The sequence below is a fragment of the Echinops telfairi genome, unplaced genomic scaffold, assembly GCF_000313985.2.
Source record: "Echinops telfairi isolate 266 unplaced genomic scaffold, ASM31398v2 ScPeMD7_3533;HRSCAF=4204_0, whole genome shotgun sequence".
NCBI classification, from domain to species: Eukaryota; Metazoa; Chordata; class Mammalia; order Afrosoricida; family Tenrecidae; genus Echinops; species Echinops telfairi.
In genome coordinates this window covers 86,183,120-86,203,821 of record NW_022107431.1, presented here as the reverse complement: position 1 = coordinate 86,203,821, position 20,702 = coordinate 86,183,120, and the positions used below count along the sequence as shown (strand labels likewise).

General features: G+C 51.0%; 1 protein-coding gene across 6 annotated transcripts in view; it reads left to right on the top strand.

Annotated features, from left to right (window-relative positions):
- ANKRD6 (ankyrin repeat domain 6) overlaps window positions 1–20,702 on the top strand; it is a 140,516-nt gene that overhangs the window by 112,681 nt on the left and 7,133 nt on the right. For 2 of the 6 annotated variants that reach the window (XM_004696240.2, XM_045294425.1), the window contains exons 6-14: window positions 1,026–1,124; window positions 2,487–2,585; window positions 5,455–5,553; window positions 6,960–7,037; window positions 11,014–11,118; window positions 12,987–13,124; window positions 13,463–13,648; window positions 14,373–14,525; window positions 18,839–18,952. In XM_004696240.2, the coding sequence (XP_004696297.1) occupies window positions 1,026–1,124; window positions 2,487–2,585; window positions 5,455–5,553; window positions 6,960–7,037; window positions 11,014–11,118; window positions 12,987–13,124; window positions 13,463–13,648; window positions 14,373–14,525; window positions 18,839–18,952 (1,071 nt within the window). The remainder of the gene's footprint in view (window positions 1–1,025; window positions 1,125–2,486; window positions 2,586–5,454; window positions 5,554–6,959; window positions 7,038–11,013; window positions 11,119–12,986; window positions 13,125–13,462; window positions 13,649–14,372; window positions 14,526–18,838; window positions 18,953–20,702) is intronic. The other 4 variants (XM_004696242.2, XM_045294426.1, XM_045294427.1 and 1 more) reach the window with 4 other exon arrangements.

Sequence of the window (20,702 nt, the reverse complement as noted above, 5' to 3'; positions counted from 1 at the left end):
CCTGTTCTAGTGCCTTTGACTGCCTCCTCTGCGAGCCCCAGCCCTTACTGCGTTTCCACTGGCGTGTTTAAGAGTGCACACGAGCAAGCCCTCCCGGCCCTCACAGAGAACTGTAACAGAGGGTCTCCAGACTTGGGGTTTGTTTGTTCACACAATTACATAACCTATTCAGGAGCAGAGCAGTACCACTTAGAAGAAGTACACATTCGGGTCTCAGAGAGTATTTGTTCAATGAGTGAGTAGCTTTCAGCTCAGGAGGGCACCACGAGAAGGCTTTAGCCAGGCAAGGACAGCCCGGCTGTGCACAGTGCCAAGAGGGGACCACAGGGACAGGCCTGCTGCTGAGCAGAGCGGGGCCTCGGGTCAGGCTCCGAGTCCTCGTGTGCACTCTGGTCAGTGCATGGACTTAGAGTTGGACTGCTGTGGTGGGGGCGCAGAGGTGACGCTGCCTGTTTATTGCTTTTTTTTTTTTTTTTCTCCAGGAGCTTGCTCCCCTCTGGATATTGTCTCCAGAAGGCTGAGTTTCTGACCTTTTGAAAAAAGGGAAACTTGTTTTTCAAAAAGAAGTAGAAAACAGTGTGTCATCAGTTCACGTTCCTCAAGCCCCCAAGTTTTTTGTTTTGTTTAGTTTTTTAAAATTGGGCTTTAGATGAACGTTTACACGGCAAATGAGTTTCCCATTTGATCGGTTAGTACACGGGTGTTCCATGATAGTGGTTGAGCCTCCATCTTTTTGGTTAACACACGCACCACGCTAACCGTTCGCACCATCAGGCTGAGACCATGAGACCCTGGTAGGTAGAGGACGGGGCTGTTCTGCCGACGTGGATTCCAAACTGAAGGTGCTTCCTGCTCACACCCCACTGTGGGGACCGCTCATCCGGAAGCTGAGGGCGTGAATGGTGGCCTCTTTTCTCTGCCCCTCTACAAGAGGTGCCCTGTGCAGGCCTGTGGAGAAGTGAGCGAGTCCCTAAGTCTAACTGTTGTGTGTGTTGCGCCCCCCCCCCAATCTGCCTCTCTCCAAGGCCGGGAACACCGCTCTGCACCTGGCCTGCCAGAACAGCCACTCCCAGAGCACACGTGTCCTCCTGCTGGGCGGCTCCCGCGCAGACCTCAAGAACAACGTAGGTGAACAAACCCCCCTCTCGCAATTTCTTTCTCGGATGATGTGTTAGACTAGAGAAACAGATCCAGGGAGACTTGTGTGTGTAAGAAAGAGGTTTATATATGACAGCAATTGAACATTGAGAAAACATCCCAGCCCAGTCCAGATCAAGTCCACGTGTCTGATATCAATCTATAAAGTCCTCTTCAGACTCATGTAACACATGCAATGACACCGAATGCAGGACAATCACAGGCCAGTGGCTGGAAAGGCTTTTGTGGATCCAGTGGCAGTGGAAGCATCTCAGCGCTGGTGTGGCTCTCCACGTCGCTCCTCAAGCTCCAGCTCAGTGTAGCTCCATGTGGCTTGTCAACAGGAACGTCTCACAGGGAGACAAGCAGAGAGTGTGTCTGGTCTCCAGTGAGCTATTTATCTCCATAGTGCCTTCAAATGAGGTCGTCAAGAAGCCACCTGATTGACAAACTAAATTCTACCCTTGACACCAAATTGTATAACTACCACAGATGACCGCAGAAAATAGCCCCCCAAGTATACTTGGTTGTTGAAATGTAGGCACTTAAAGTGTCAACATTGCTTGGGGTCTATGTAAAGATGGCATTCTTCGACTTGGCCACCTTGGCTCAGGAATTTGGCTGATGCGTCTCCCCAAAAGAGCTTTAGCTGTGATCTCCTGTTTGGGGACACAGTCACCGGAGGCGGTTCACAGAATGCACTGAACCTCAGCATCGAGCATGGTTCCTTCTGAATCCAGAGTGAGAAAGTTCTGCTGAGTGGCCGCCCTTCTCTGGGCAGCGCTATCATAAAACATCAAGACTTCCTGTTTTCAGCGTTGTGGTTCTGTAAGCAGAGTTCAATCTGTGACCACAAAGGGAGACCCCGATCCTGAGCTATTCTGAATGTCATTTGATTGTTCCCTGGGATCCGATTGCTCATCAGCTCCCCAGGCGACACCACCCTGGGTAGGAAATACTGGGATTCCGCCCACAAGGGGACTCTTTGAATTTTCCTGAACACACACACTCCTCAAATCCAACAGTTCCCCTGCTGCCCTGTCCTGCTAGCCCGTGATGGATCTGTGAGGGGAAAGCTTTATTTCCAAAGCAGTGTGGTTGGTCTGAGTCCAGTTTCCTCCGGAGCGTTGAGCTTTCAGGGAGGGTGTGTGGGGTGAACAGCTCTCCTGAAGGTCTCGTGGGGAGCAAACCTCCTTTGTGAGAAATGTGAAGAATGAGATGCTTATCCTGCAGGTTGACACTCCTGAAGAATGGAAGATAGTCTGCCAGCATTTAAATGATTTATTTTAATTTTCTGTTTTGTTTCATAACTGCACAGACTGTGCTTAGAGTTTGATTTCTGTCCGCAGGCAGGCGACACCTGTTTGCACGTTGCTGCACGCTATAATCACTTGTCCATCATTAGGCTCCTCCTCAGTGCTTTCTGTTCTGTCCATGAAAAGAACCAGGTCAGTGCATGTGTCCTCCCCATGGCCGCCAGGCACCCTTCTTACAGGCTGGCAGGTGTGTGAGGTCAACGGGAGCAGAAGCTGTGGGGAGGGGGCGCCCTCGGGCCTGCCTGGGATCCAACCAGTGATGGTCAGTGGACGTGCCATTGGCCCCTGCATTGAGCTTGCCCATGTCATTCCTGTACATAGCACCACATTTGCATATCGAATATTTTCTGGAGATGCTGGAGCGAGTTTGTTTTTTGATGTGATTTTTGAAAGGAAACCTTTTAAGAAGTGGCGTGATATTAAATCAGTCAAGGAATGCAGAGTCTCATAACTCCCTGTGTTCTGTTCCGGACACTGACACCTACTTTTACTGGGTTTATGGGTTTCTGTAAAGTTGGGCATATGATATGAGTCTGGCTTTTTTATGTTGTTTTTTTCATGTCCTGGGATTGTGGTGGCTTTTTTGTATTTGTTTTTCCATTTTCTTCCTTTATTTCATATGAGATTCATTGGGGGGGGCGGTCTGCAAAAGAAAAAATTTTAAATTTATACCTATATATATCAATTTAGATATAGCATTTGAATACATATTTACACTTTGGGGGCGTGTTTGTTTCCCTTTTGAATGTATTTTTTCCTGTAAATTTTATTTATTTTGTTGCGAGTGTACAGAGCAAAACACATCAATTCAGCCGTCTCTACATTACAAGTCAGTGACATTGATCAGATTCTCCAGTTGTGCAACCATTCTCACCCTCCGTTTATAAGCTTTTCCTCCCCCGTTAATTGTCCCCTAACAGGATCCCTGATAGCATAGTGGGTTATGGTATTGTGCTGCTAACTACAAGGTTAGCAGTTCAAAACCACCGGCCGCTCCGTGGGAGAAAGATGACGCTTTCTCCTCCCATAGCCAGGTATAGTCCCAGAAGCCCAGAGGGGCATTCCTACCCTGCACTAGAGGGTTGCTGATGGCAGTGAGCTCAGACATTCTGGTGGCTTTGTGTTGTGTTTTGTTTGTTTTTTTACATTCCCTACCTGGTATTTAGAGATGCTGTTTTCAATTTGACTCCTATGTTGGGTCTTGGAATAAAACTGTGATTATTACAGTATTCCCATGGAAATATGAGTGACTTTATGTAGTCATTTGGATATTATATATCCAAATATATATAGTTGTTGTGAGGTTCCATCCAGTCAGTCCGTCTCATAGTAACGATGTGTAAAAGGGAATGAAACCCTGTCTATGTATGAAACTTAAAAAATTAGATTGTAATTCCAAAAACCAAACTCACTGCCTGCCGTTCAGTCACTTCCAATTCAGGATGACTACAGGACAGGGTTGCGCTGCCCCTGTGAGTTTCTGAGACTCTAACTTCTTAGGGAGGGAAAGCCCTGTCTTTCTCCCTCAGAACAGCTGGTGGTTTCCAACTGCTGGCCTCGCAGTTAGCTGCCGCCCAACGTAACCACTACACTATAGGCTCCTCTCACATTGTGATTCAGATTAAATATATCCTTGAACCTACCTTAGTTTCTAACCCTAGCTGCATACCTGAATCACCAGAGGACTTAAACAACAAACAGCAAAACCCTCCTGGGTCCCCCTTGTTTAGGTGAACCAGACCTTCTAGGACTGAGGTTCAGGCAGTGGGGCGCTTTAAAAGCTCTCTGCCTGAGGATGCAGCCAGGGTTGAGAACCATTGAACTAATAAAGCGCTGTGTCCTGTCATTCCCTGACTTTCCCAGTGGATTCTAGTTCACCAGGTTACCTTTCTACACAGCCCCCAGACCCATGCGTCTCAGCGTCGACAGCATGTTAGAATCACCTGGAGAACTCTGGAAAATGCCTGTGCCCAGGCCACCCCCGGTCCGTTAGATCTGAATCCGCTGGCGTGTCACCTGACGTCAGGATTTTGCAAAGCTTCCCCAGCTCATTCCAATGTGCTGCTAAGTCTGAAAACCACTGCTGGGACCCTTCTTACAGCACACACAATTTAAGTGACCTGGAACTGAAATACACCACCTTCCTCCCTGCTGAGGGAAGAGGGCCATGGGGGAAGGCTGGACCTTCGGGCTCCGGCTGGGGTGAGGGAGCGGACCAGTGAGCTTGACCTAATCACCTGGCTGGGAACGGACTGTTGGCTCTCTGTTTTATTTGGTGTGGTCAGTCTACACCGGGAGTAGTGCAGTGTCAGCTCACCTTGGCCCACCACGCCGCAGTTGCCCACAGCCTCCTTTCCTAGCGGACTGAAAGCACGTCGTTTTGCATGAAGACGTACGAACGCTGTATTTGGGAAGAACTAGTGAACAGGTGCTCTTTAGCAGGCACACGGACTTTGTCTTCACCCAGACAGACTGCCGCCAGGACACCTTCAGACCAAGCTGCGGCAGACACAGGGCCGGCTGTCACCTGCAGGGCTGGCAGAAGTAGTGTCTTCTGCAGCTCAGTTAAAGCAATCTGAACCCCCACCCCCGGGGTCTCTGCCCCAGCACCTGCGTGACCAGCAGAGGCACATGTCCTTGGGTCCAGAGCCCAAGGACATCCCATCAGCCTGCCTCCATGAGGCTGGGCCCCACCACCCTCTACATTTAACCTCAGCGCAGCAGGACTCGGCCTCCAGTAGTGAGTCTTTGCTTTGTGTTCCCAGTACCTCCAGTTGGTCGGGAATGTGATAGGAGTGCATAGACCATTCCGTTTCAAATTGCTTTTTTTCTTTTTAAAGAAAAAGAGAGCGCCCTGAATGTCGCCCCGAATGTCGTCCCCCCGTCAATCTCGGGCAAACTTCACTGTGACTGTGAAGACCCACCACTAAGCTGTGGCCGGGAGAGCAGGGGACGGGGACGGATCGAGGGGGTGCAGCAGCCTTCTTTTGATTCATTCCAGGCGGGAGACACCGCACTCCACATTGCCGCGGCTCTAAATCACAAGAAGGTGATTAAGATCTTACTGGAAGCTGGAGCGGACGGGACCATTGTCAATAATGTAAGTTCCTTTGCACCGATGACTTGTAGAGCTATCCCAGAGTGGGGTGTTACTAGAACATGAACGCCTGCAGACCCCAAGGGCGGCCGGCCCGCCCAGCTGAGCCCGGGGAAGACCAAGAGGTTCTGCTGAAGTCGGAGGACCTGGGATCCTGGAGGGGGGCTTGATCCCTATGAGTTGACGAGCCCTGAGGGCAAGCAGACATGACAGGAAAGCTCAGCGATGCCTCTCTGTGTAGGCCGACGTGCTGCTGCCCAGAGCCAGTCAGTCCCAAGCCAGGGAGCCAGCACGCGTGCTCCTGGGGAAGCCGCCAGGCTCATCCTTGCTCTCCGCTCTCTGCCCTATCCTTCCCCGCCCTCCAGCAGGCCATCGCTGGGCAGTTCAGGCATTCTCTTCCCAGAGACAGACAGACCAACGGAAGTAGTGCCGTGTCAGGAAGAACGGGGTGGTCCAGCACATGGAGGGGCTGTGGGTGCTGATGATGGTGAGAGGCAGGGCCATTCTTGGCTTCCTGATCTAGTAACCCTTTTCTCCTCTTACAGTGAGCGTCCTCACCCCCCCACAGAGCTGTAGAACCAGTCAGCAGGGACTTGCTGCAGTCTGGAAGCACATTTCTTTTGTTTGTTTGTTTGTTTGTTTGTTTGTCTTTTCCTCACATTTGTTATGGTTGAGTTTAAAAATTTTTTATTTTTAATCAGGAAGCACGCTTCTTGAGTCCACTGCTGTCCTCCCTTAGTCTGGGTTTCATCTCCCAAGAACCTAGGTTTGGGCAGTGGCTTCCTGATTGCCTTTCACAGTTCCACCCCTGACACGGCTATGGCCAGGTCCCCACTCCTCACTCCCACCTGCCCCTCAGCCGCCGTCCCCGCTGCTCCTCGGGGTCAATGTATTGTCCAGCTGGTTGTACCCTCCTCTGTGCTGTTTCCTCGCCTCGTGCTCCACTTTGGTCCCCTTGGGTTTTTCACAAGCCCTGGTGGTGCAGTGGGTTACACTGCTGGGCTGTTCATCACGAAGTCAGCAGTTGGAATCTCCCAGCCGTTCCTTGGGAGAAAGACGAGACTTCTCCTCCCGTAAAGATTCACAGTCTGGGAAACCCACAGAGGCAGTTCTACCCTGTCTCTTGGTGTTGCTACGAGTCGGAATCTACTCGATGGCTGTGAGTCTGTGTTGGGGTTTTTGGTCCCCTGCCTTCCAGAGCACGGACTGCTTCCTGGGTCAGCACTGACTCGTGGTGCTGTGCATCGCTGATGAATACCCTTGGGCTCTCTGGTCGCATGGAAATCGGGTCTTAGTCCTGGCTGTTTCCATGAGTGCCCGGAGAGGCTGGCTGGCCAGCTAAGGGTGAGGGTTGGGCATGTGCAGAGTTGGTGCTCCATTACCCATTGTCCCTCTCTCTGTCTTCCTAGGCAGGCCAGACTCCACTGGAGACAGCCCGCTGTCACAATAATCCAGAAGTCGCCCTTCTTCTCACTAAAGCGCCCCAGGTAGGCTGTAGTTCATTTTCCACCTTATTGATTACATCAGGCTACAGAGTCACCGGGACGCCTCTGGCTGTGATCTACTAAAGCCAGTTCAAACACACTTAAATAGACATCAGTGGGCTCATTGCTAAACCCTGGAATATAGAGGAACCCAGATGAGCATCTAGGGTGACAGGAACCAAGGGCTTCTACTGGCAGGTTCCCCTTCACACGTGGGCCTCACCTGCCCTGTGCCTACATCGTTGTCACCTGGATAGCGGCTTCCTGGATGAAAACTTCCCAGCTACTCAACTGTGCAGGAGTTCCAGTGTGAAGTACCTTGGGAAAGCCCTGACTCATCAGCTGGGGGAAATGCCCAGCCCCCGAGCAAGCGGAATGAGGCTTGGAAGATGACATCATCCATTCAACCAAGGAGCTCCAGGGAGCACTTCCCAGGTTAGGTCGTGAAGGCAGATCAAGCAGTACTTGTCTACCAGAGGCGGTTAGGGACAGTGCGGTTTTCTTTCTCTAATTAGTGGAATAATGATATTGGGACCATCGTTCAACTTAAACACATGATGGCTAACGTATCATCATTTGACTTAAGATGGACATTATCTAAATAATAATAAAGACATCTAATGATAATTTATGAGTTATTCATAATCCTAGCATGTTGAATACAACTGTTTTGACTTTTTCCATACAACCTTCCATAGGAACATGTGCCTAACATATGCAAATATGCACACACACAAGTGTGTGTATATGTATATAGATATATACAACAAACCACATGTACGAGTAGCTCGTTTTCTGCCTTTTATTCTAACTATAGTAGGAAAATGTTTTGTAGTCTTCATAATTACTCACTATAATGGAAGTATAATTTTGTTGTGGCCTTTTGAAATGTTAAACGATTCCTTAACATTGGACATTGACGTTATTTCCAGATAGGACTCTTGTATCTTACACTCCAGCAAACGCTGCATGGTTTGGCCTCTGATTTTGGCAAATGTTGCAAGCAGACATAAAGTCTCAGGGAGGCACAGGAACTTCTGAAACCAGCCCTCGCATCTGCTTCCCCGCCCAATAGCAGTTTCACCCAGTGCTTTGAAAACATGCCCAATCAAACTAGCAGTTTCTGGAAATGGTTGCGTTTTTCAGTTGTTGTTTTGTCTTGTGAGACTGATCAGTCTCTCGCCAGTGGACTTGGTCTTTCTCAGAGCCCTTTGGATTCTACAGAGCTCCAGACCGCAGTGAGTCAGGGGGTTCTTGGGGATCCACCTCTCCAGTCATTGGAATCGAGTCCTCAGCGGAATCACCTCTATGAATCCTGGATGACAAAATGCTGGTCTCTCCTGGGTCCCAAAGTACAGGGTGCTCTGCAGTCAGCCTCCGTTCCAGTGGCTGGCAAGTGGATCAAGACCTATGGGGCCGGAGCCCTCCCAGCCACTCCCAAGTCTGCTGTTTGTTCCTTAAACCCACCTGTCGATTGTCTTCCAAGCGCACGGAGCCTCACTCGCAGGGAAAGCAGCTTCAGCTGGGTCCATTTCCCCAAGCATGTTTTTCGAGTTCCCATTAAAAGTGGCGTAAGCAAGCTTTTCCACACATATTTAATTGCCAGCAAATAGACGACGTTAAGGAAGTTCCCTTAGCTCTGAAACTACCTAAATGTTCTGTTGGCCTGTAGTCACAGACGCAGCCTTTCTGTCTGTGTTGTCTGAACAGAGAAATCCCTTTCTCCTGGCACCGAGCTGACCGTGGGTTTCCGGAGCCACGTGGTGCTGAGAGAGTTGGGGCGTCCTGCCTGTGTGTGGACTGGGGAGGCGGAGCGGCAGCCGTGTGGTCGGTGGTGCGGTTCGCCGACACAGGCTGAAGCCCAGACAAGGGCCTTCCGCTGGCCAGTCCCATGACAGATGGAGCGGACTGGTCTGATGATTCTTTTGGGGTTGGGTGACCTCTGAGTGTCCCTAGTCATTTTTGATGGACGTGGTTCACAGATGCCCCTGAAAGTCAACCTCAGGCGGACCCAGGTGCCGTGTGTTCCGGGAACATGTCACCTGGGGGCACCAGGCACCAGTTGTCTCCGTGCATCATGCCTGACTTCCTGTGACTTCCTAGGGAGTCTGATCTTTGGCTTTGAAAGACTGAGGGCCGTGGTCCTCAGGCTTGTCGGCCTCAAGCCTCCTTTCCCTTCTTACACGTTAGGGAGGCCTCAGAAGAGCTTCTGTTCATGTAGGCTAGCCATCCGTCACTGCCATATTTAAGGTTAAAATGGAGAAGCATTCAAAAATAGACTTAGTCGTTTACTTAGCACAATAAACCCATTCACGTTCACAAAATAGCCTGAGGTCTTTGCACTCCTTCAGAACTGTGGGCTCAGGGTTGAAAATCCGTTTCCATCACGGGAGAGTATTATCCAGGGTTTTACAGTGAGAGGGGACCCCTGCTGGAAGAGGTTCTTTCTTGTCATTTAATGTCATTTAACATTTAATGTTAGGAAAGTTTGGGGGAAATGAAAAGTATTATGTGAAATTTCGTCCAACCCTTCCTGGTCTCTATAGGAATATAATAGTTTGTTTTTAATTACTGTAGAAATATGTTTTTAAAAACACAACACAAAAATCAACAACAAAACAACGTGCCCTTGAAAAGGCCTGTTTACCTCTGAGCCTCCTTGGATAAAGGTGGTGACACTGAAGCCAGACTGGAAAGGGGCTGGAGGTTGAGCTGGGCCAGAGATTGGGGGTTTCCACGAGCTCCGAGAAAAGTACTTCCTGGCCAAATGTCTTTTGCTAATTGAAGCACCTCTGGGTGACCAAGGCGAGTAGGGAGGCACCTGTCAATGACTGCTGGTCCAATGTCACTAGCCCCCTACTGTCAGTTAAATCCCAACAACGCCCCGTTCCCATATTCAAGCAGCTAGAGTTCAGAGACTGTGTTAGTCCAGGTTGACTCGAGAAACAAATCCAGGGAGACTCATCCGTGTGTAAGAGAGCACTTTATATGAAAGAGTAGTTGTATATTAAGCAAACATCCTAGCCCAATCCAAGTCCATGTGTGATATTAGCCCATATGTCCAATACCAGTCTATAAAGTCCTCCTCAGACTCACACAGGACATGCAATGACACCAAATGCAGGAAGATCACAGGCCAGTGGGTGGAAAGTCTTGTGGATCCAGTGGTGATGGAAACATCTCAGTGCTAATGGGGATCTCCCCATGGCTCATCCAGCGCAGGCCATCCAGCTTGGCTCCATGTGGCTTGTCAACAAGAATGTCTCACAGGGACACAAGTAGAGTGTGTCTGGAGCTGGCTTCCAGTGAACTATTTATCTCCATGGCGCCTCCAAAGTAGGTCATTAAGCTGCAATCTGATTAACAGGCTAAACTCTACTCCTTCGAAAGCTGACAGGAGATTATGTAACTGCCACAGAGACATTGGATCACATGCCCCAAGATCCTTTTGTAACTGAATTCAAACACGTACCTACCTGAACCACCTGTGCACACTGTAAGGGACAGGTGATGTACTTTATTTGAGGGCAGACATCTCTGCCCAGTGACTTATACCATGGCTCCTAGACGCCCCTTAAACATGTTTGAGTCGGAGAGAACGTCTGAGAGTCTAGTTCAGGTTCAATATATCAGGATGACGAGTCCAAGTTCAGAGCACCTAGTTTATGTAGTCCTAGTCTATGTGAAGGTGCCCTTGGAGTCTGTCGCCTGCGATACACACCGACGGGCAGTCCTGCGGTTCTCATAAAATGCGAGCTCCTTGAGGTGGGGACCTCTCCACCTCGGGAGCCGGACAGTGCCTACCTCCAGACTGGCGGCCATCAGGGGAGTCCAGGAGGCTGGCGTGCTGTGGGTACTTGGTCTCCCTACTAGGCCGTACGTTCCTTCCTTCGGGTCAAACTCCAGGTCCAAGGAGCACCCGGCCCTATCGATGCTGCGCTCACCAGTGCTTTGTAACGATGCCTCTTGCCTCCTTCAGGTTTTGCGTTTCACTCGCGGGCGAAGCCTGAGGAAAAAGAGAGAGAGGCTCAAGGAAGAGAGGAGAGCGCAGTCTGTGCCAAGAGATGAGGTGGCACAAAGCAAGGTGGGGGGTAGCCCTCCCGCCCCACTCCCCTTCTTCTGCAGTGGGTGGGAAGCCATCTCCTTCCTTTCACTGGGTTCATCCAGCAGCTACTGTGCTGTCCTGGCCTCTTGCCCCGCGGGGGTTCTTCCAAGGATGGTCAGGCTTTCCCCAGGGCTCATGTCCCCATGCCCCAGGGTTCCGGAACCTGTGCCTACCTGCGTGGGTGCTGCCCACCTTGGCCTGCATCTTTGGGGGACATGCTTCCGAGCCCCGTGCATCTGGCCCTTGTTCCCCCCAGGTGGGTGGCACTGCCTCTCGGATGCCAGGCCCTTTCATTGTGGTTCTCGAGGGTGGAAGCTGGTGCATCACTGAAGCTTGTTGAGATGCACACCCCACGGCCTCACCTCAGCCATCCTCGTTAGGACTCTCTGCGTGGGGCCCAGCAATCTGTGTGAACAAACTTTCTCCGGGTACATGTGATAGGCACTCCAGTTTGAGAGCTATGGGCCTTAGTTGCTTCCTTTCTTTCGGATTGGGGAAGGGACCCCAGCAGGGCAAACCTGCATGGCTCCTGCGTGCAATTAGAAAAAGAGGTACCCTGGGCTGACCAGCCCCATGTGGGGCACACACAATTGGAATTCAGCTCCCATCAACCCACTCGCTCACCCAGCTCAGCTGGGGGTCCTTGTGGAGTGAAGAGTTTGCACAGTTTCACGTGGGGGCCCTGGAAGGAGCCGTTCCTTTCCGGTGTTTCCCAGGAGAAAGGCTAGGACACAGACTGATTGAGCTGGCCCTCGTGTGCCACGTCTAAATCAGACCCCCAAGTGCCTGCTCTTCTGTCCGCCACTCCCTGATCCTCTCGTCCATCTCCAGGGTGCGACCATGCCACTGGGATGAGGTATGGTCCATAACTGTGCCGTTGTACACGTTCTCTGGAGGACCAGAATTTGGATAATACCTCATTCCAAGCAATTCTCTCTGCCTTGCATTGTGGGGGTTCAGATCCAAACAAGGAGTGGGGTTCTGTCTAGTTGAAGTGCAAAGACTGAAAACCTGTAGGGCAGAGATGTTCTGTGAGTAGTAGGTTCCTGGAGTTCTGGCACAAGGAATTAGACCCAAGTACACATTGGGTTTGGTACCTAATCAACATAATAAAAGCAAAGTCTTCAACTAGCCAAGATATTCAGTGAAGCCTACCACGCTAGGCCTGAAACTTACCTCCTTGGCAAAGGTTGACCGAGGTCCCTTGGTGGAGACTTGCAAACAGAATTTTACCCCATTCGTGAGAGAGGGGGAGCCCTGGTGGCGTAGTGGGTTAGCATGGGCCTGCCCACCTCAGAGTTAGCAGTTGGAGACTACCAGCCACTCCCTGGGAGAAGAACGAGGCTGTAAGGAGCAGCCGCTGAGCCAGAACGGCCTCGAAGGCAGTGGGTTTGGTTTGGGGGAGTGGAAACGGTGATGGGCCAAGTTCAAAAAGCGCCTTCTTACTGCCTCCTGGTGAGCCTCACCCTTGGCTAGTTCGGACTGGGTTCCTTGCTAGTTCCCGTGCTGGGTGTGCGGGTCTGTGGGGGTACGGGAAATGTCAGCCACAAACCTGGCCTCCTCCAGCAGACGCTGCTCTCTCATGACCTCCTCCCTGCTCCGAAGGGCCAACTTCCATCCAAGGAAGAAAAAGGGCAATGGAAGGTCCTTCGGGGTTGTGCAGGGTCGGAGCAGCGTTGGCCTCTGACTCTGGTGGGGAAGGTGGAAGGAATACGGTGTCTTTCAGCACAGTCTCTCGTCTCCCCACAGCTAAGGATCAAGTCTCCCCTTAAAGAAATGGCAGCTTGGGTCTGACATGGATTTGAAGAGGGGGCTTCTTAGGTGTCTGGGCTTTTTCCCTTCTGCAGGGCAGTGTCTCCGCGGGAGACACCCCCAGCAGTGAGCAGCAGGCTGTGCCCGGGAAAGAAGAGGCCAGAGAAGACTTCCTGTCCGCCTCCCCCGAGCCCAGGGCAAAGGACAGCGGGAGGAGAAAGTCAAGGCCCAAGGTCAGGAGGCACGTGAGAGCAGCCTAGAGGGTGGCGGGCAAGGACAGATTGACAGAGGGCCTGGGACCCACCATGCCCGACGGCGAAAACGCTGCTTCCCCGGCCTGCTGGTGTGGAGCCAGCACACAGACGTGGAAGCTGGCTCCCTGCTGGCAGAAGGTTGGCGTGTCTGTTGATCTCTCTGGACACGCAGCATTGGCGTCGGATGCCTGGAGGGGAAGCAAGGGGGTGCAGGCAGGCTTCCTGGTCCAAAGGTTGCTGAGATGGAAGCCACTGCTGGTGTCACGCTCAGATGTCACTGGTGCTCACTCGGGGACTTCTCTCTTCCTCTCACTCAGGTGCCAGCCTTTTCAGACCCTACGCCACCAGCAGACCAACAGCCTGGGCCCCAGAAGGATGCACACGCTCACGGCCACCCTAAAAAGAGGAGCCGGCATCGGTGTTCATCCCCACCCCCTCCCCACGAGTTCCGAGCCTACCAGCTCTACACCCTGTACCGGGGCAAGGATGGGAAAGTCATGCAGGTAGCGTGGGGGCGAAACGAGGCCGCCGGTTTGACAGCAGCCCGGGGGCTCTCAGCACCTTCTGGCTGTGGTTGAATACAGCAAGTGGTTGGAGGATAAGTCGGGTGGCCCTCCCGACTCAGAAGGGGTAGAGGTACCCCTGCTGCCTAGGCCCAGGCAAACAGAGTTAATCACAAGGTTTCCTGCACCATCGTCTTGTTTGCAGGGGTGCAGTTGGCACCCAGTTGGAGGCAACCCCCACGTACCACAGAATGACTGCTGCTGAGTCCTGGGCCCCCCCATCCGTGTCGGTCCCTGGGGATCAGAGTGCGTGATCCATTGGGTTTTCATTGGCCGATTTGTGGAAGTAGACCACCAGGTCTTTCTTCCTCATCCATCTCAGGCTAGGCACTCCGCTGAAACCTATTTAGCAAGCCTCGACTGACCGATGGGGAGTAGTTGGGCAGTAGTTGCGTTGACCAGGAGTCTGAGGGAGCCCAGGTCTGCTGAGGGAACGTGCAACTGACACCAGTGGCTTCACATGCCATCTGTCAGTGAGCGAGCAGTCTGAGATCCCAGAGCGGAGAAGAGCAGTGAGCAATCGAGAGGGATGACAGCTTGCTGTCTCCTCCATCAGGCCTATTCTCTGCACCTAGTGTACAGTCTGGCACTTTGTGTGGGCTCAAGGTGTAGCTGTTGAACGAATGAGCTGGCTGTAAGGGTTCCTTTTCTGTTGCCTTTGTAGGCGCCTATAAATGGCTGTCGATGTGAACCTCTCATCAACAAGCTGGAGAACCAGTTGGAGGCAACTGTAGAGGAGATCAAAGCTGAGCTGGGGTCTGTCCAGGATAAAATGAATATAAAGCTGGGGCATATGGAGACTAAGACCCAGCACCAGGTGAGCAAGCGGGCCAGCCCCCTGTGGCAGCAAGGTGCTGTGTCACAAAGCGAAATCAGAACGAGGCCTTCGTACCCCTTGTCTGTAAGAGCTGCCCCTCGTGCCCTGGGCTCCTGTGCTTGAGCCCACTGTGCCTGTCCATCTCATTGAGGGCCTCCCTCCCCTTTGCTGCCCCTCCCCTTACCAAGCGCGACGCCCTATCCAGGGACTGCCCTCTCCTGACATGTCCACAGCACGCAAGAGGCCAGTCCGACTTGTGGCCAGGCAAGGATGACTGCTGACCTAGTTTTGTTTGTTGACGTCACTTAACATGATTAAATCGCCTCTGGTTATAAAAGGAATGCATACCCACTACAGCGCAGTTAGAAGAATAAGAGGGAACCTAAACCACCTATCAAACACCATCAAGAGAAAACACTGTGAATCTTTGGGCTTCTTTCCTCACGGCCTTTTCTCTCCAGCAGTCAGCCCGCCCCACGTGCTCCGCTGCCCCACCCGCAGAACTAGAGCAGTCACGCCCACGATTTCCCTCTGCTCCAAACTTGTATTTGGAAAGTTTTCAAGCATAAATGAAAGCAAAAAGAATAACATAATGAGCATTCATATACCTTCCACCCAGATTCAACTTTTTTTTTTTTTTAGTCATACTAACTGTACATGTCATTCACACACATACTTATTTCTTTGCTGAACTTGATTGAATCAGGAATGCTAGCTTGCAGGCCAGCAGTCTGTGTTTTAGCAAACCTTCCAGGTACTTCTGATGCATGTGAATGTCAGAGACCGCTGGTTTAGATTCAGAATTAGGTCCAACTTATGTACATTTGGCAGGAGTCCTTCATCCACCAGGGAGCCCTGGTTCCTTTAGTGGTCATGAGTCAGACTGCAGTCTGCGAGGTTGGCAGTTTGAAACCCAGCAGCAGCTCCCCAGGAGAAAGACGAGGCTCTCTACTCCCGTGAAGAGTGACAGTCTCAAAAACTCAAGGGTCTCTGTGCGTTGGCGTTGACTCAGTGAGTTTAGCTTCTTTTTGGCTTACTGCATGCGCCAGTACGAAGGGTGTGGACACCAAGCTGTATTGAAGCGGAAGGAACATGAGGTCAGGGTGTCTTGATTATTTTATTTTATTAAATAATTTTATTGGGGGCTCTTACAGCTCTTATCACAATCCATATGTACATCCATTGTGTCAAGCACATGTGTACATTTGTTGCCATCATCATTTTCAAAACATTTTCTTTCTACTTGAGTCCTTGGTATCAGTTCATTTCCCCCTCCCTCCCTCATGAATCCCTAATTTACCATTTTTTCCCCATGTCTTACACTGAAGATGTCTCCTTTCACACAATTTTTTGTTGTCATCCCCCTGGAAGAGGGTCATATGTAGATCATTGTGATTGGTTTTCCCTTCTCCCCCACCTTCCCCTTCCCCTCCTGGTATCACTACTCTCATTACTGGTCCTGAGGGGTTAATCCATCCTGGATTCCCTGTGTTCCCAGCTCATATCTGTACCCTTGTATGTGCTCTGGTCTAGCCATATTTTTAAGGTAGGATTGGGGTCATGATAGTGGTGGGGGGGGACATTAAGGAACTAGAGGAAAGATGTATGTTTCATCGGTGAGGATGTCCTAATTACTAATGATGCCCAGTTTCATCACTTGGTTAAGCTGGCCCCTGCCATCTCTCTCCACCGTAAAGGTGCATTGTCCTTTTGTAATTACTTGTTAATGTGCGGCAAATCTTGGCCTTTTAAATACTTTATCATGGTGAGATCTATGTAACAAAAATGTGCTATTGGAACCCCTTGAACATGTCCAATTCATGACGTCATTGCGTCCAACCATGGCCACTGCCATTTCCAAATGCTTTTCATCATCCCAGACAGGCACTCCGTTCCCCTCGAGCAATAGCACCCTGGGTACAGATTTCACACTAAGGCCAGGCAGTGTGCATGGCATTTTGCTCCCTGTTCTCTTCACTGTGCATCGGGAGCATGTTTCAGTGTATTGATACCACATGATGTGTGCAGCCATTCCCCTGGGGTAGGCTTCTCATCGCCCGCCGTCCTTTCACACGGTGCTAAGTCCTGCTGTGATGAAGAGTTTATATGCATAACCTTTGGATTTTTTGCTCAAAATAGTTGGGCCCCAAGTTAAGACTATGTTTAAGGCTCTTATACATAATGGCAAATTCCATAATAGAAAGGCTGTAAGGATTCATGCCTGCAACAGCTGTTGAGTTTTCAAACCATCGTTTAATATTATTATTTTTCAAACTGATTAAAGGACATTTTATTGCTTAATGTTTATTTCCCTGTTTACTGGTGAGGTTTTTCTTTTTTGGTGTTTTGTGGGTTTTTTTTGAGGTTGAACATTTTTGTGCTATTTGAATTTTGTAGAAACTCCATTTTGTTAAAAATCTCTTCTCAGGGCCCAACTACGAAGAGTAAACTGGGGGGGAAAGAACTCACATTAGCCCAGACCCCAGGCAGCGTGGACTGGGCGAGTGCTCACGAGGACTCCTGGGGCAGGCACCCCTGTCTGAGGACAAGCATGGAGGGAGCCCTGCGAGGAATCGGGGAGGCTGCTTCTACCATCTGCCTTAGTCTTTCCTCCTCCCTCTGGTCCATTTGTTCTGGGTCCTCCACATTCAAAAATGGTCTTTGTTGGGTTTAGAACAGGGTGGAGAGGCTTCACTCTAACTCCAAATCCCAGGGGAAAAGGACTCTGGCCGGAGTCAGGCATTCACGCCAGGACCCATCACCGCCATGTGGGAAGAAAGCCCTAGTCATCTGTGTTGCAGGAGTGGGGGGCAGTGCAAAGGCAGTGGGGGTACCAGGCCTAGAAAACAGGAGGCGGGCACTGCACAGAAGCCCGAGGCTCACCCCTCTCTGGCAGTGGCTGCTCTGTATGGTGGAACATCTGAGTGCGGGGCACGTGTGTGTCCTGAGAGGAGAGGAGCTCACCCCCGAGCCCTGGTGGCCTTGCTCCCACTGCTAACCTCTTCTGGTCACTTGGCAGTGGACCTTTGTGTTAGTCTGAGTGACTAGAGAAACAAATCAACAGAAACTATATATAACTTTTATATAAAGGGTAAGTGTACATTAGGAAAGCATCCCAACCCAGTGCTGCCCAAGCCCATAAGTCCAACATTAGCCCATATGTCCAACACCATCTATAAAGTCCTCCCCAGCCTCACAAAACACACGTAGTGATGCTGACTGCAAGAGGAAAGCCGAATCAGTGAACATGTAAGCATCTCAGCGCTGGCAGGGGTCTCCACACGGCTGCTCCAGCACCCAGGGCTGTATCGGGGTAGGTCCATGTGGCTTCTCCTCAGGGATGTCTCACAGGAAGTGAGCCTTGCCTGCTGAAGCAGGGAACTGGCTAAGGCAGCTGCACCCTGGTCCGACTATCAGAGAGCAAGAGCCCCGAGAACCAGAAAGGTGAGGTTCACTGAGCCATTTATCCCTCTTCCCTTCAATTAACCCCACAGGTGTTTATTGGCCAGGTTGGCACAATAAACCATAGCTATATCAACCTTGTTCAAGTGGTGACAGTGTGGCCCTGTTGGGGGCGAGGGCTCTGCTGGAAATGGAAGAGACAGAGGGGTCCCAGAAAGGCACAGGTTGAAGGGTCACAGCCACTGGCTCTCTGAAGCACTTCCTGTGACTCCTTCCCCAGCCTTCTTTGCTCAGAGCGTTCAGCCCTGGTGCATTGTGGGTACGAGTTGGGCTGCTAAAGGCGGAAGTCAGCAGTTTGAAACTACCAGTCTCCCCTCAGGAGAAAGAGGAGGCTTGGACAAGTACCCTGCCCTGCATCGTCTCCATGTGTCAGGATGGCCTCGGGGCGTCAAGATGTTTCCTTTGTTTTGTTTTCGCTACTTTTAGTGATGCACCGAAAATGCTGACCCCCAGGAGGGCTGGATGAGAACACTGAACAGGCGGCTTGTGTCAGTACCTTTTGGGCAACTGTCAACCAACATTGTTTAGTTTAAAAGTGGGCATCATTTCTCCCTACAGAAGTCTCCTTTGCTTACAAAGCCTGCCTTGGGAGGTGGGGGAGGTGTTTGTACTCTCTCACATCCTTTGTGGCTTCAAGGAACTAGAAAAGGGAAGAAAGGATGCCTGCCCCTCCCTCCCCGCCCCAATGCTCAGGCATTCTGAAACCTCCCCGGAAAGGACCAGAATGAGGAGTCAGGTTTGCTAGCTTTCCTCTGGCCGGGCCGGCCGCCCCCTGACCCCTCCTGGGGGGTCAAGAGACCAGGACCCCCTGGAGACCCTCTCGTTCAAGGGCCTTTGCTGTTGACTCCTAGATGCGTGTGCTGGACAAGCTGATGGTCGAGCGACTCTCCGCCGAGAGAACCGAGTGTCTGAGTCGCCTGCAACAGCACTCGGACGCGGAGCGGCACGAGGGAGAGAAGCGGCAGGTACACGCAGGAGAAACGCGGTGCCCGGGGACAGGTGGCAGCCCTGCCCTCAAGAACATTCCTGAAGGCTCCGCAGTCCCATTCCCCTCCTGGCACCCAGGCAGGGGAGAACTGCCCTGTAGGGTTCGGCCTTTCCCTTCACCAGAGGAGCCCTGGTGGCGTAGTGGGTTAGGAGTTGTGTCTAATGGCAAGGTCAGCAGTTTGAAACCACCGACCGTTCAGTGGGAGAAAGATGAGGCTTTCTACTCCCTTGAAGAGTGACAGTCTCAGAAACCCACGGGGGCCAATCTGCTGCCCTACAGGTGCGTTTTGAGCCAGAACCGACGCGTGGCATGCAGGGTTTTACTCCCTCCCTGGTAACTACCGTGCACTCTTGCTTCCTAGGGTAAACCTTGTCTCGACTTCTTATAAGAATAGTGACCCCACACTACTTGTCCTTCTGTGATTGACATACTTCACTCCGCATAAGGCCCTCCAGATCCATCCGTACGATGTTTTGCAGACTCGTTCTCGTTACCGTTGCATGGTAACTCCTTGTGTTTATCCGGTCGTTCATCACTGCTGCCCTCCACTCGTCCTCATGAGTGGCGCTGCCGTGAGCATGGGTGTGCACTCGTCCATCCACGTCACTCCTGTTTCTCCAGCATGTGTGAGGGCTTCAGAAAGGTCCTGGAAAATTCCATTATCTTTTAATTCTGTTTTTCCACAGACGTCCATGTGTGGGAGTGGGGCTGCTAGGTCTTAGGGTATTTTTATTTCTAGCTTTTGAGGAAGTTTCAGACCATGTCCTTTTCTTTCTGTTTCTTAAACCGTTTTCTTGGCACTCCATCCGCATATCGTACAATTCAGTAGTTCAACCATATCAAAAAGAGTTGTACAATCTTTACCACAATAGATTTTAGAACATTTTCTTTTTTCTCTTATTCTTGTAATTTTAATCAAATTTTTGCAAAAGTGTACAAAACAGAACACTGACCAATTCAACAACTTCTGCCTATATAGTTTGGTGCCATTGATTTTACTCTTCGTGTGTACAACCATTAGTTATCTGTCTCCAAATTATTTCACCACCGTTAAAGTGAACTCATTGCCCAAGCAAAAACTCTTCCTCCTTCACCCACAGTAACCATAGCTCAAGTTTGATTTGTCTATCTTTTTTCTTTTTAGTACTTTTCTTGATATACTATTCACATATCATTCACTTCCACAGTTAAACCGCCTCTAAAGAGTTGTACAGGCATCATCACAGTCAGCCCTAAGGCTCCCTCCCCGCCTTAGTCTTTCCTCCTCCCTCTGGTCCATTTGTTCTGGGTCCTCCACATTCAAAAATGGTCTTTGTTGGGTTTAGAACAGGGTGGAGAGGCTTCACTCTAACTCCAAATCCCAGGGGAAAAGGACTCTGGCCGGAGTCAGGCATTCACGCCAGGACCCATCACCGCCATGTGGGAAGAAAGCCCTAGTCATCTGTGTTGCAGGAGTGGGGGGCAGTGCAAAGGCAGTGGGGGTACCAGGCCTAGAAAACAGGAGGCGGGCACTGCACAGAAGCCCGAGGCTCACCCCTCTCTGGCAGTGGCTGCTCTGTATGGTGGAACATCTGAGTGCGGGGCACGTGTGTGTCCTGAGAGGAGAGGAGCTCACCCCCGAGCCCTGGTGGCCTTGCTCCCACTGCTAACCTCTTCTGGTCACTTGGCAGTGGACCTTTGTGTTAGTCTGAGTGACTAGAGAAACAAATCAACAGAAACTATATATA